This window comes from Dipodomys merriami, unplaced genomic scaffold (genome assembly GCF_024711535.1).
Source record: "Dipodomys merriami isolate MVZ:Mamm:240054 unplaced genomic scaffold, mDipMer1.0.p SCAF_4, whole genome shotgun sequence".
Taxonomy (NCBI): domain Eukaryota; kingdom Metazoa; phylum Chordata; class Mammalia; order Rodentia; family Heteromyidae; genus Dipodomys; species Dipodomys merriami.
The window spans coordinates 17,762,535-17,777,894 of NW_027205603.1; the positions used below are offsets into that span (position 1 = coordinate 17,762,535).

Here is a 15,360-nt window from a genome sequence, read left to right on the forward strand (position 1 = left end):
ACATCTTTAAGGGACTCCTTATTATTTATTCTATACCTTTCCTTCTCTCAGAATCTATCCACTAGTGCCCAGTGTTCTGATGGCAGCCAGCCAGGATAAAAGTTATTTCAGGAACTGCTTTTCATGTCCAGCAAGACTGACACTAATGCCACACTCCTCCTGTGAGCAGGGCCTTCAAGGTCATTGCAAATACACAGGGAGAAAATGCCTGAAAGGCCATTTATGCCAAAATAAGAAGGTAGCTTTAGAAGAACATGATCAAACATCCTAATGAAAACCATAATAATCAACTCAGCCAGCTGCTATGTTAATCACCCAATAACGTGCTTTCAAAGGGAGAAAAATAATTTTAGCTCTGAATACTCTGAGAAGTCATGGACCTAACTACAAACTCAGGAAATTAGTTACAAGGACCAGAAGATAAAAGAGGTGGCCCTGAGTCCAAAGCCCACGTCACCCCAGGGAGATGATAAATAATTCATTATGCCACTGCTGAGAAGTAACCTGCTAACAAGTCAAATACAGTAGTTGCAGCAGCTCCTGAGCCATGGGGCATAATAGGAGAAAGCACCTATAATACATAGCAGGGAACATCAGAGGTGTCGCATTGTAACTCAAGGCATGACCTGTACAATGTCCCTTACCTGTCTGGAGTGTTACCTCCTCTGCTGCTTTTCTGGCCACATGTGCAGAGCATTTGTTCATCCGGTAGGCCTAGCACATCAACCACAAATGTTAGTTTGTCCTGTTTTTTCTCCATGCAAAATAAGGAATCGACAACCATCTAATATTTAGTTGTATTCAGCAAGGAAATGTCAAATGAATTCATCTGAAGACTGAGTGCAATACTAGCCAGGAAGCCCTATCAGTTGCCCAACTTTGAAAGGCATCTGGGAATGGAAATTCATCCCTGGCAACTGCTTTTGGGGCCTTCTCACAAACCCCAAGTAGCTGGCAAAGAGAACAACCTCTAGACATCTTAAAGTCACAAAACAAGCTAACACAGTCAAATACTAAACTAAGAAAGAAAGAGTATAGTGGGAAAAAAGCCACAGGCTTCTGAGGCCAAGACCTGAGATCTAGGACTAGCTCTGCCATCACCTAACTAGCCAGTCAGTTCCTACCACAATGGCCCTGGCCTGGCTCTCCCTGCTTCACTATACAATGCTACAGTGGTTCTGAACCCTCCAACAGTCCACAGTTACCCTGGGCAGGAAAATCCATGAGACTCATCTCTAATTATCCACCAACAAGAGAGAAGTGGAGGTGTGGCTCAAGTGGTAGATCACCAGCCTTGAGCAAAAAAACTAAGCAAGAATGTGAGGGCCTGAGTTCAAGCCTCAGTACTGACACATTTAAAAAAAAAAAACCCTACAGCTTAACAAGTATTTTTATTAATTTGGCTATTAATTGTCCATAAAAGCCAGTTATAAAATGAATAGGTTACTGTGCACATAAGCAGCAAAGATTCAAAGCATTACCCTGTCTCCTCATAAACAAAGAAAGTGCGCATCAGCTGACTGCAGCTCTCGGAAGGTTTTATCACTAGCTCCCTCCAAAACAACAAGTTCTTATAAGCAACACAGAAATGGAAAAAAAGGAAATGCTCACCAAGTGTTCAAGGCCATAGTCAGCTTGGGCAATGCTAGTACTGCTGAAAGTATTTGTTTCAATGATATCTGCTCCAGCCAACAAGTATTCCTGCAACAAGAAGAGACAGCACATTTCCAGTCCTGCCCTCCAACAATAAACTCATTCTTTCCTCACCATCACCACCAACCATCTCTGACCACTTACCCAGAGTCACACAGTACCCTTGAGGCTGAAATGATTACACAGCAAGGCATGCAATTTAAATTCACTAAGAGTTAACACATATTCACTAAGAGTTAACACATTAGGGTTAAGATCCTTTGACTCCTTTGAAGGCATACAGGTCATTCTGCAAGCGCCGTGGCTATCGGCATGACAGTGGAAGGCCTCATCTCTGACATGTGGCTCATCTTGGGAACTCATTACCTTACCTTCTCTTTCAGCACAAACTGATCTTCCAGAATCGCACATTCTGCCCTGTTTTAAAGCCCACACTTGCACTGCTCCTTGAGCTTGAGAACTTGTCGTACTGCCCTTCCTGTTTGAAACCCGTCTTCCAGGTTTCACTCTTTACCAGCACAACCTCAATCTGACTGGCACCTGGGGCCTCTTAAGTCTCTCAGTTTCTAACAGTGAATAAATTCAACCTTTCCTCAGCTGGCACGTGATGACTACAGAAGGGATGAGAAATTTTTAAAAAAGAAAAAAAAAACAAGAAAAGCACACTTACAGTCAGTCACAAACATCCTCAAAATCATCAACACAGAGATAACTAAATCTACTCATTTTATTAACTGTTGTGTCAGCTTAAAACACACTGTGTAGGGCTGGGAATGTGGCTTAGTGGTAGAGTGCTTGCCTAGTATGCATGGAGCCCTGGGTTTCATTCCTCAGTGCCACATAAACAGAAAAAGCCAGAAGGGTGCTGTGGCTCAAGTGGTAGAGTGCTAGTCTTGAGCTAAAGAAGCTCAGGGACAGTGCCCGGGCCCTGAGTTCAAGCCCCAGGTCTGGGGAAAAAAAAAATTGTGTATTACTATTGACATAGTAAGCCTTTCCCAAAAACTACTGAGCAGAAAAACAAAATAAATACATAAAACACGATTATCATTAAATTTACAACATAAATATACAAACAGTACTGTGACCTTTCTATACGCCTCAGTACTAGTATACATACATAAAGGCACATCAAAAGAACCTAGAAAAACAAACACCAACCAATAGTGCCCATGGGGGAGAGGGGGCGGAAACAGCAACTTGGAGTAGGCAGATGGGAATTTATTCTTATATATGAGCTTTGTTTTACAAGAATGAATTCATTAAAATTGCAATTTAGTTTTCTTTGGGTGCTAGTCCTAGGACTTGAAGGCTGGCATCTACCACTTGGCTGGCACTCTACCACTTGAGCAACATCTCCACTTCCAGCCTTTTGCAGGTTAATTAGAGATTAGAGTCTCGCGGACTGTCCTGCCCAGGCTGACTTCAAACCATGATCATCAGATCTGTTTTCTGAGAAGCTGGGAATACAGGTGTGAGGCAACAGCATGTGGCTTCCATTTAATTTTGGGGGGTTGATACTGCAGTTTGAACTCAGGGCCTCATGCCTGGACACAGTCCACCTAGGTTAAGCTTCTCAGGAGCTGGAATGACATCACCCTGCTGGAGAAGACCTCAAGGACTTGCTCTTGCCCAGGCTAACACTGAACCTTGATCCCAAGTGGCTAGGACTACAAGCCACTGGAGCTCAACAAAACTTAATGGAGAGAGACAGAGAGAGAGAGAGAGAGAGAGAGAGAGCGCACTAGTCACTCAGCAGGCAAGTGGAAACCCAGCGGCTGAATCCCAGCTATCTTCAGGTGTCCTCCTAAGTGACGGCCGTACACATCACACTGCCTAAGCTAACTTCTGCAGTAGGAAAGCATCCAGATGCCACTTGTCTTTCCTCAAAGCCCAGTCACCAGCCTGAGACCTCATCACTTATGTGCAAAATGTTAACAGCTCAGATCTAAACTTTCTACCTCCTCTCATTCCAAGCCATTCTACACATGCTGACAGATTAATCCTCTGAAAAGCACAACTGTGTTTATTATTTCCCCACCATTTCCCTTAGTCTTTAAAAAAAAAAACAAAAAAGTCCAGGCTACTTTCTCTTGCCCACTCATAGATGTTTGGCTTTCATCCTTTTAGCTTTGTGCATGACTGCCTAACCAGCTTTCTTATCTCCACTTTAAATACAACGAATATGGCCTGCCTTCTCAATGAATGCACAAAACTCCCAGAACTGAACAATCCGACGACTCCTACCAATTGCTATGTCTTTCCCCAGAGATATCACCATTAGTTGGTGTTGATCTTCTCAGATCATTTCAGTAGGGTCTCTCTGTTCACAGAGCTGCAGAGACTCACACCAGATCCTTGGGAGTGGCAATGATAGGAAAACAGCAAGTGCACAGCTCCCATCACACAAGTCAAATGCTAGAGCAGAAGAGGGAGTGACTCAGGGAGGGACTGGCTCATTACTGGGATCCTGGAAGGCTTCCTAGTAAAGGGCTGTGTGACCTGTGGAATTAGTTGATGCTGACAGGGAAACGGGGTGAGCGTGTATTCCTAAAACTGTCCAGTACTAGTGCTGCCTGCCCAGCCAGATGAATGCCCTCAGGCCCCATTCTTCTGCACACCTTCACTGACACACCCATGTTTCCCAACAACTTACCCTTCCTAACTTGCACTACAGATAACTGGCTTTATGCCTACTGCTCTTACTATGCCTTAAAGTCTTTGAGGAAATGGAATGCAGCCACTTCATTTTTGCTTCTTTGCCCACTGAGCCCAAAATTAGGCCAGCATCAGCCTGTAATATAAACTTTTAAGTATGAAAATGAAAATTGGGCTTTTTAAAAAAAAGTACAAACCAGGTACCAGTGGCTCATGCCTGTGAACTTAGCTAGTCCAGAGGCTAAGCCCTGGAAGACTGAGGTTCAAATCAGCCTGGGCAGAAAAGTCCAAAAGACTCTATCTCCAACACCTACTATGTATCTGGCCTTTGTACTAAGTGCTAGAGATAGAAGGTGTAGACCTGGGTTGGACCAACCTTCATATACTAACTACACAAATTTTAAAAAGCAGTTAAGCAGCCACATGCTGGTGGCTCACACAGTTCAAAGCCAGCCTGGGCAGAAAAGTCTGTGAAACTCTTGTCTCCAATTAACCACCAGAAAACCTGGAAACAGAGCTGTGGCTCAAAGCAGTAGCCTTGACCAAAAAAGTCTCAGGGCAGTGCCCAGGCCCTGAATTTAAGCCCCATGACTGACAAAAAAAAAAAAAATGCAAACAAACAAACAAAAAAAGCAAAGCAGGCACCGGTGGCTCACACCTGTAGTCCTAGCCACTCAGGAGGCTAAGAGCTGAGGATGGCAGTTCAAAGGCAGCCCGGGCAGGAAAGTCTAGATTCTTTATCTCCAATTAACCACCAGAAAACCAGAAGTGTTGCTGTGGCTCAAGTGGTAGAGTGCTGGCCTTGAGCTGAAGAGCTGAGGGACAGCACCCAGGCCCAGAGTTCAAGTCCCATGACTGACAAAAAAATAAATAAGTAACAGCAAGAAAAACTGAAAAATCTTAATGCCTGAGAATGAGCTAATAAGCATAAAATCCCCAATCTGTCCAGAATGTTTGTTTTTTCACTGGAGTGTAAATGCCTTAAGGGCAAACCCTACCTTCATCATGTTTGCTTGTTACAAGTGTCCAACATGGTACCTGGCTTTTATGTGTTGTCTAACACCTGCTTCCTGATAAATCCCCTCTTTCTCCTGCATTCTCAAGAGCAAGCAGCACAGCAGTCTGACCTGTGTACATGAAATAACTTGAATAAAAGTTTCAGAACCTGGGAATAATTTACCTTATGGATTTGGTAAATGACATCGGGTTGGGTTATACTTAAAATGTCATTGTTGCCTTTCAGGGGCCTGGCATGGTCTTTAAACTCTTGACCTTGGAAGCTTTCTTCACTGAGCTTGTACCGCTGAATCATGGTCCCCATCCCTCCATCCAGCACCAGAATCCTTTTCCGGAGAATGGCTTCAATCTCATCCTGCTGGGCTTTCTTCGGCGCACCTTTAAACAGGGTGACAATCTGACTTCAGAGAATGAAAAGTGAGCAAAAAGATGTGTGGAGAGAGAAATGTAGAGTCAACAATAAGGGAACTCATTGAAAAAAAAAATGCATCAGAGAACTACGGCCTCTAAAGCCACAAACACTGATGCCAAAAAAAGAAAAAAAAAAGAAAAAAGGTGGACACAATACAAAATCTCTGGTAAAGCCTCAACCCTCGGTCAGAGCAGCTCAGTGAGCTCCGCTTCCCAGGCGAGGAAAACCGGCACAAGGAGCCGGGGACAGGAGGCCCGGCCCACAGCCCGGGGCTCGCTCCTGCTCTCCAGGGCTGACTCTTGGGGTCACCACACCCCCCTCCCCCCCCCCCCCCCGGGGATCTACTTCGAAGTGGAGGAGCAGCCAACGGGGCCTCTGCAGGAGCAGAAGCGCCAGCGCGCGGCTCCCCGTCCCACCGAGCTGGGGGGGGGGGCCTCAGCCCCGCGGCACCTCAACGTCCCGGGGCAACTCTGCCCACTGCGGGTCCCGTCCGGCGACTTCCCAGCGCCCGCGGGGAGGACCGGGCACCGGAGCTCCGGGGACCGCAGCGTTTCCGCAAACCCGAGGACCCAGGGCCCGGTGCGTCCGGGGGATCGGGGGCGTGGCTGGAGGTAGATACGTGGCCCCGCGGGCTGGCGATGCGGGATCTCGGGAGAGGGGACGCGGCGCGGGGGGACTCCGTCCGGCCGACGGCCACACCCCACCCCAGGACCAGGCCCTGCCGGGCCGCCGCGTTACCGGGTTGCGACAGCGCGGGCGACATGTCTCCGGGAATCCGGCTCGGGGGCCGTGGACGCGACGGGGAGGGCGAGCTCTCCACAGGGGCTCGCGGCGCAACGCAGCCGGCTCCGCGGCGCCGACCCCGCCGCTGGCACGCTCCGCAGCGGGGCTCCGCGCACGCCGGCCCGGCCCTCAGCCGCGGAGTGCCGGAGCTGCGCGTGCCGTTAAGTCCGCCGGCGCTCAGTCTAGCCTCGGGCGAGAGGACCCTCCCTCCCAGGCCTATGATTGGGCGCTAAGAGCCCTTCGCAGGCCTATTGGTTGGAATACCAGCCAATCGCCTTATGCGTAGCCCAAGGCCCTCTGGGAGATGTAGTCCTCAGTGCAGTACCAAGTCTCCCAAGTGGCCCGAGCATCTCGGAGCCTGTTCCGGAAGTGCTGCCGTGCGGGTATCAAGTCCGCCTTTCCTACGACTGTGTGTGGGGTCGCGAGCCCCGTACTCGGGAATGTGAACTCTACACCCGTTTTGCTGACAACGGGAGACCTAAGTCTCCATTCTGTAGTCAGGACGCGATGCTAGTGGTGGGTGGTCCAGGAGAACCCAGGTTCTTGGCATCTCTAGCAGAGAATTGAACACACACACACACACACGCAAAGTGGCAAGGCAAGGCATCTAATAAGAAAGAAAATCCACCAGTAAGGGAAGGTGCGGAGCCGAGCTAGGCGACCCGAGAGCACGGGAAGTAGTGTGGTAGGAGTTCATGGCCACGATCGTGGGCTGAGCCTGGGGGCATGAGGGCCCAAGGCCTGGTGAATGGGAGGAAGGGATCTGCGCATGTGCGAGGTTGCCATCCTCTAGTTAGCCTATGTATGAGAGGCAACGTGTGCTTGAAGCCAGGAGTAGGGGTTTGTCGCATATGGTTCTATTTCACAGGTCCCTCGGCCTGGGTAGAGCTGGCCCCAGACTTCTGCTGCTAAGGAGAAGTCCTGACCACCAACCAAGTAACCCCCAAGGATCAGTGGTCATGGGCTATCAGAAAGGAAATGGAGCTCTGGGTGTCCTCTAGTGTGGGGCCAGGATTCTTAGCTTTGGTTTCAGCATTCTTTCCCTATAACTAACCCACTTCACTAGGGGATCATTACTCTTTCCTGGATTATGATAGTGTGTGTGTGTGTGTGTGTGTGTGCGCGCGCGCGCGCGCGCGTGCGCGCGCGTGCGCATGCGCACACTTGCACTGGGACTTGAATTCAGAGCCCTTCAGTTCTTTGGGTGTCCATTTTGTCAGGTGTGAGAAGGTAAGTCAGACCTGAAACAAAATACTGCTACCTCTGGAGTTTGTCAGAGTGATGACCCGCTTTTCCAAGAAGCTTCCCTACTTTGCCACAAAGGTGAACTCTGCTACTCGCACCCCTCAAATTCTGTTATATTCTCAAGATTTATATCTTCTTCCCAGAATTCCACATCAGCTACCATTGTGACTACTCACATTGACTACACCAAATGAGCTGAATTTCCAGTCTAAGGATGACACTAGCCCTCATAGAAAATAATGGTTACAATTTGCAGTCCTTTTATTATAATCATTAGCCCTGGGAGGCCTCCCTCGCCTTTTGCTTTCTGCACAGTGAGAATTGCCATTTCTCAGTGAGACACCAGACACCTGTTGGCTCAGTTTGTGCCACCTGCTCCACAGGCCCTGTCAAAAGATAGTTTTGACTCAGCCAATCTGACCAACCCCTGAAAGTAGACATGGTAAAAACTGAATGCAAACTTAGATTTTTTGCTAATTCTATAGTGCTAGCTGTGAATTTAGCTCTTAAAATCTCACATATGATCTCTTACATAACCTTCACTCCATACCAGGGGGTTGGCCTAAGCCCTCCATGGCTTGAAACTGAGGCTTAAAGATATTAACAAACCAATCCCTGGTGGCTTACACCTGTAATCCTAGCTCTTCAAGAGTACGAGGTCTGAGGATTTCAGTTCAAAGCCAGCTTGAGTGAGAAAGTCCATGAGACTCTTATCCCCAATTAACCAACAAAAAGCTAGTACCAGCCTTGAGTGAAGAAGTTAAGAGAGAGTGTCCAGGCCCTGAGTTCAAGCTCTGTTACTGAAACAATGTAAAAGAAAATTACAGAGGACAAAATGAGAAGGGCTCCTACAGCCTGGGTCCACTGAGGGCATTCCAGCAGCTGGATTCCAGTGCCCATTGGCTATGGAGGCAAACATCTGTTTCCAAATACTCAACATAGCAGTGCTGAGAGGACAGAGGGGGTCAGGTGGCATGGTTTAAGTGGAAGAATTTGTTTTCTAATTGTTTGAGACCTTCTGAGTACTAATAACCTTTCCTTCAGTCTACTGGATCTGTTAGAGGTTACTAGAATCCCCAAGGAGCCTGAAAATATACAGATCTTAACCCAGACCTTCACAACTTGAAACCCAGAGGTTAGGGCTGAGTTGGCATGCAATTAACTCACATATATCTACTGGGAATTCTGAAGTTTCCTGTCAGGTAAACCGATCTTCCTACTTCGTTTATATCACTCACCTCTAATTAGGTCAACGACACAAATGCCCACAGCAAATTCACCCACACCCAACAATCTGTCTGTCTTGTTTAAGGGACACACATACTACACCAAATGAGAGTTTTTAAAATCCAATGTAAATGTTTAATTGAACAAGTTTATATGGAGTCAATCAAAGCATCTGGTTGTTTGAAATTTTAAAAAAACATTATTTTTCTTTTGCAAATTTAAATTGATAATTTAGCCTCAGAAACAAAAGTAAATCCTAGATTCAGAGTATGAACATGTTTATTGTTTCCCGAGTTTCTTGTTTTTTTAATTGGCGAATAGTATGGCTCCATTCTCTTGATGAATGTTGTTAAGCAGTTAAAATTTGGGGTATATGAGTTATCCAAACCCACCCTAAAACAGAAGTCCCCCAAATAAACATCTTCAAATGAGAAATGACTTCCTAGTTTCCCCCAGGGTTTATGGATGGAATATAGCACCTGCTTGAAATAAAAAAAAAAAATCAACAGCTCATTACACACCACCCGAGAAGCATCTGGTGTAAAGCCACCTACTGAATGAAATACATGAAGGTCAAATGCTTTGAACAGTCCAGGGTCGTATAAGCATCAGAGAATGAGAAACACGTTACATTTTTGGCTGTGCGGAAATGTAGAACAAGCAGAAAAAAAAAAAAAACGTGCAAGTAACAGGCACACGGCTGCTTCTCTAGCAACACTTTTATTGCTGCTTGCAACTGTTTTTTGTTTCTCTTCCTGATCATTAAGGACCCAGAGGATCCAGGATAAAGAGGCTTCCTACTTTCTTCACTACCTGCGGTCAATGAGGTGGGGAAGCAGACAGACAGCACCCCAGGTGGAAAATGGAACCAATGTTAAACAGATCACGACTCCATGTCGGGGCATGAGTGCCATCCTGGGTCACAGTGAGGCCCATTCCAGCAGAAAACCCCTAACTACCAGCACAGAATCTCCCACTTCCTCCTACCCAAAAGAAACTACCCAAAAGCTCTGGGCAGGTCATGCAGTAAAGAACTTACCTGCACTGACACTGAATTCACCCCTTCTTAACTACAGCTTCCCTGGACAGCACCTAGAGCTCAAAGCCTAAGTGAGTCCTGCTCCAAGTTCCAGGAGTACAGGAGTCTCCTGCTATGAACTCTTTCATAAAAACGTGCTCATTTAAAAACCTAGGGCTTACATACAGCCATCTCTCAAGACCCTCTTATAAGCAAGCTCTAGAAAAAAACACAAGAATCTGCAATGGGCAGATAATCCTACAAAACTCACTTTCCTGTCAACTCCACCTTTGTGTTTGGCATGAGATGTATGCTGCCTCAGGTCCCTTCCCTGGGGTATAGGTAAGGCATCAAAACTCACTAATCAGACAGCCCATTCCTAAATAATAAAGGGCTGACTGTACACTCTATTAAAAAATGAATTTTGCTTTTCAGACAGGCTCTCACTACACAGCCCAAATTGGCCTCAAACTCATCAAAAATGTTAATTACTAAAATCCAGACACAGTGATATACATCTGTAATCCCAACATTGGAGAAACTGAGGCAGGAGGATCATGAATTGGAGGCAAGTCTGGGCTAGGAGGAGATAGCTTGCCTTAAATGTTTTGTACTCACTAAAGAGCTTTTGATTGTTATGTTTCTTTTCCTGGCAGGTCCACCTCTTAATGTTTAATTCCATGAAGAGACACAGTGATATTTATATATGAATCAAGTTAATCTTTGGATAACCAAGAAAATAAAGCACTAGAATCCCAAATATTTCTCCTAGGCAAAAGCACACATACATATTATATAGGAAGACTATTTCATAAAAAAAATCAAACCTTAAGCTGTGATTCTAGTTACTCCTATGAATCTTGGGTGTTTGTGATCTTTCACATTTTCCACTTTTCTTCTTGTTCTTAAATCTTCCTAATTTCATAGTATTCAAGTAATTTGCTCTGTTTAACCAAAGAAATGAACCAATCTAATATTTCATTCCATTTAGCTGAAAAAAATATCAGAAATGAAGACTGCATCTGTTTATCAAGCACACCACATCAGACACCAGGGAAACTGTGTTTAGGTCATGTGACTGCTCTGACAAAAATAAAATAAAATAAAATAATGAGCTGCTACAGAATCTTTTTCCTCTCTGAACTCAGCAAAGCTTGGCAACATTTCCAGAAACCAACATGACTTCAGCTTTTATTTGTTGGGACAGGACAAGGATTACAGATCACTCTCCCCATACAGCGCGGAGGAGAAGGCCGTGTAATCCAGGGCCCCAGGCACGCTGCCTGGGCCAGAGTAGGCTGGCATCCTCTTAATGCAGTACTGGGCCTGGTCTGGAGGCAGCTCTCGACGCAGCTCATCTGCCAGGATATAAGGCTGGAAAATACACACACGGGCAAGGTCAGTCTCAAAAAACACTGCAACACCAACGGTTTCATGCTTAAGCATCTGCTGCACTTGCATAGCTTATAAACAGGTCTAAGGGCAGGGAGGGCTTTCCCTGGGCACAGGTGGTGCTCCACATGTGGGTCAGGAGGAAATTTAATATGCTTCACGAAGGCAAGTGGAGAATTATCATTATGGGGTTGCTAAGCCTCATGATCTAAAATCCTACCACACACAAACAGTTGGTTTAGGTCATACACTCATAGGGCACAGGGCTACTTCATTCACCATAATTGGTATATATATTGAAATCTGTATGTTTCATATGCTTTTAGACAATAAAGACCTTTCTTTCCCTACCTAGTTTATTTAAATAAATAAGACTGCATTCAAGGATAGAGATTTTTTATAAACACACATAAAAGCCTAGGGCTAGGGATGGCTCAAGTGGTAGAGTATCTAACAAGCATGAGACTTTGGGTTCAAATCCAAGTACAGAAAAAATAATAAAGCTAAATATGATCAAAATAGGTTCCATGCTTCTATGAAAATGTCACAATATAGCCCATTATTTTGTACAATGACTATATAGTAGTAAACATTTTTAAAAGGAACTAAAAACAGAAACATCCAATGAGAAATAAGATCATGCTGGTAAGTACAGATTAATATAAATCATAGTAAGTCACAAATAACTTTCATTTGTAGCAAGAATCTTGTTTTGCAAGGCTGGATAGGCTGTGGTTTTCTTACCTCTTCAATCAGTGGCATGCCCTCTTTCCAGTTCACTCCGTAAGAGACTCATTTTAAAGCAAACTCATTACTTTTAAGGTAGTTGATCCTACTGACTTTTATTGTAACAAGTACGGATGATTTAGCATTGTAACTTCCATGGTCCTGTGCTATACTCTGTCAGACTGAATAAGGGTTTAGTTAAAGCAATCCTTTCCTAAAGTAGACATATGTGTCCTAGGATGTTTTATTGTTTGTGAGGAGGGAGACATTTTAAAATTCTGAACATATGGTTTTGTTCCTATTTAACTTCCAGGCTGAACATAAATGGAAGTCCTAATAACCAAACAGCTACATATAACTTTGTCCCTGTGGCTGGACAAAGGATCACTGACCTGCAAGGGAAGGTTTTCGATTATGTACAGACTCTTGTCTCTGAGCCACATCTACCAACACACAATGTAAAATGGGATTGAACCAATAAAACACACTCACACCCCAATCTACTACAAGATAAACACTATTGATCTCTTCTTACCATGAGGCCTGAGTACAAGTATCAAGACAGAACATCTGCTCTACCTGAGACACACCACAGTGTTGCTTCCAATTTCAGGGCTGATATAGGAGCTACAATGCTGTGGGACTGGTTGGCAGGGGGAGGGGGTTCTAGAGTTTGAACACAGAATATGGGGCCTTGTGCCTGTGAGGCAGGAACTTTGCCACTCAAGCCATGTTCCCAATACTTTTTTTTTTTGGGGGGGGGGGGGGGTCCGGTCGTGGGGCCTGAACTCTGGGCCTGGGCGCTGTCCCTCAGCTCTTCAGCTCAAGGCTAGCGCTCTACCACTTGAGCCACAGCGCCACTTCCAGCTTTTTTCTTTTTGCTTATGTGGTGCTGAGGAATCGAACCCAGGGCCTCAGGCATGCAAGGCAAGCACTCTACCACTGAGCCACCTTCCCAGCCCCCCCAATACTTTTTGCTTTAGTAATTTTTCAGGTAAGGTCTCCTAATTTCAGATCCTGATCTTCCGATCTCTGACTCCCAAGGAGCTGGGATTGTAAGCACATTCCACCTTGTCCAGCTAAGAGTGTTTTGTTTTTTTTTTTTACTGGTAATCTGAGTTTTTTGCTTGCTTTGTGTTTGGGGGGAGGCAGTTGCTGAAATGAAGGAGTGGGCTACAGCTAAAGGAAATGAGTCGTGTCAATGCTGACCTTATCAGAAGCCAGGATTCGGAAGGAGGCAATGACCTGCTCGGCGGTATCTGTGTCCGCAGTCTCTCTAGTCATGAAGTCAATGAAGGATTGGAAGGTGACCGTCCCTTGTCCGTTGGGGTCAACCAGGGTCATGATGCGGGCAAATTCAGCTTCACCCTGAGGCAAAGTAGCATAGAGACATTGAGTTCCTTTGGGTTTGAAAATTTTAGTCCCAGAATGGGTGATTTAGGCTCAATGTAATTAAAACAACAACAACAAAAATGTTGAAGTTGCTATAGCAACCTTCATCTCTGGGACTCACAGTGCCTTCCTGGGTCCCGAACGTAATAATGGTAGCTTCTCTCTGGCTGCCCATATGAAGTAACACTGCTAAGCAGTAAGGCAATCTGGAGGTGGTACACGTGATTGTCCTGTAACCCCACACACAGGACATCCCAGGGCATGCTCGTGATAGATAATAAAGTGTCCCCAGCTACTACCGTACCCCACAGGAAATATAATTTCTTCTTAGAAAATTTATTACTAAAAAATGTTTGCATTCTAAAATGTTACAGGATAAAAGGACCTTAAAAACTCAAAACAGGCGCTGGGCAGGCACCTGTGGCTTACGCCTGTAATCCTAGTTATTCAAGAGCCTGAGATCTGAGGATTGCAGTTCAAAGCCAACCAAGGCAAGTCTGTGAGATGCTTATCTCCAAGTAACCACTAAAAAGCTGAGAGTGGAGGTGTGGGTCAAGTGGTAGCCTTGAGCACAAAAGCTCAGGAACAGCACCTAGGCCCTGAGTTCAAGCCCCAGGACTGGCACATACATATATACATAAATAAATAAAATAATCAAGATGTCAAATGCCACTCAAATGTATATGTTAAATGGGTGAAATGTGGTATGTGAATCATAGCAATACAGCTGATTCCATATTAGAAGAACTATTTGACCAATCCCCAAATAAAAATGTATCTTTGGACCCTTGAGAATTATTCTTATATAGTAAAAGACAAATAATATCCCATATAATATACAGAAACAAGTCTTTCATTGAAGCTTGTCCTTTCCTGAATATCTCAGCTCAGTGAGATGTCACAGCTTAGTTACAACTTCCACTTGGTCTCACCAGATCGTAACCCATGGAGATGAGGCAGGCTCTGAAGTCCTCGTGGTCCATCAGGCCGTTCTTCCTCTATTGCAAATGCAAAGAGCAGAGAGAAGGGGGTTAGGGCCAGCCAGGCTGCTCTGCTTGATGAAATGGGCAAAGTCTGTTTTGGAAGAAGAGCCATACTGAGCCGCCCCAAGATCCAAGAGGTGGACAGCCATAGCTGGACAGAGCCACCAGTACCACAATGTTTATAAAGTCATTTCCTTAACAGGAAAAAGGGGCTGGGGCTCTGAAGACTAGACAAAAATGAAAGAAGACCCACATTTGAGAAGGTAACAAGCCTTATACTGGTGGTCCGCACCTGTAATCCTAGCTACTACGGAGGCTGAGATCTAAGGATTGTAATTCAAAGATAGCGGGGACAGGACAGTCCTTGAGACTCTTAGCTCCAGTTAATCACCAAAAAAGCCTGGAGTGGAGGTGTGTAAAAGTTCAGGGACAGCTCCCAGGCCCTGAGTTCAAGCACTAGTACTGGCAGTTAAAAAATAAAATAAAATTTAAAAAGAAGTTGGCAAAAGCAGGGGCTCACTACTGCCACCTATCTGTAATAGAACATACTGCAAATATCTGGAGAACAAAGCTCTCCTGGGCCTTATCTAGTCATCAGATGGCAAATTCTAAACTAATTTAAAGAGCTTAACTAGACTAAATCCTAACTACTTTAAAGAAGTAAACTCAAGAACTATGCTGCAGCCCCTCTCCAAGCCTCTGGCCAGGGTACAGCATCCTCCCCATGTGTAGCAAGCTCAGATGCTCCCAAAAATCTACTGTGTTCAGAGAGGGAAAAAAAAAAAAAAAAAGAGCAGATGAGGTCAGAAAATCAAGCTCCACAAATCCTGAGAGCAACACCCAGTTCTGCCTGCAAT

At 45.3% G+C, this 15,360-nt stretch overlaps 2 protein-coding genes across 2 annotated transcripts in view; both read right to left on the reverse strand.

The window, feature by feature from the left end:
• The window catches only part of Mtr (5-methyltetrahydrofolate-homocysteine methyltransferase), a 63,671-nt gene extending 57,029 nt beyond the window's left edge, over positions 1–6,642 (reverse strand). The window contains exons 1-4 of the mRNA XM_069990608.1: positions 6,476–6,642; positions 5,489–5,703; positions 1,612–1,701; positions 645–714 (exon numbers count right to left, since the gene is read on the reverse strand). Coding sequence (XP_069846709.1) covers positions 645–714; positions 1,612–1,701; positions 5,489–5,703; positions 6,476–6,500 — 400 coding nt within the window. The 5' untranslated portion in view covers positions 6,501–6,642. The remainder of the gene's footprint in view (positions 1–644; positions 715–1,611; positions 1,702–5,488; positions 5,704–6,475) is intronic.
• Positions 6,643–11,173: 4,531 nt separating this feature from the next.
• Positions 11,174–15,360, reverse strand: part of Actn2 (actinin alpha 2) — a 52,849-nt gene continuing 48,662 nt past the window's right edge. The window contains exons 19-21 of the mRNA XM_069990609.1: positions 14,453–14,518; positions 13,338–13,496; positions 11,174–11,384 (exon numbers count right to left, since the gene is read on the reverse strand). Coding sequence (XP_069846710.1) covers positions 11,226–11,384; positions 13,338–13,496; positions 14,453–14,518 — 384 coding nt within the window. The 3' untranslated portion in view covers positions 11,174–11,225. The remainder of the gene's footprint in view (positions 11,385–13,337; positions 13,497–14,452; positions 14,519–15,360) is intronic.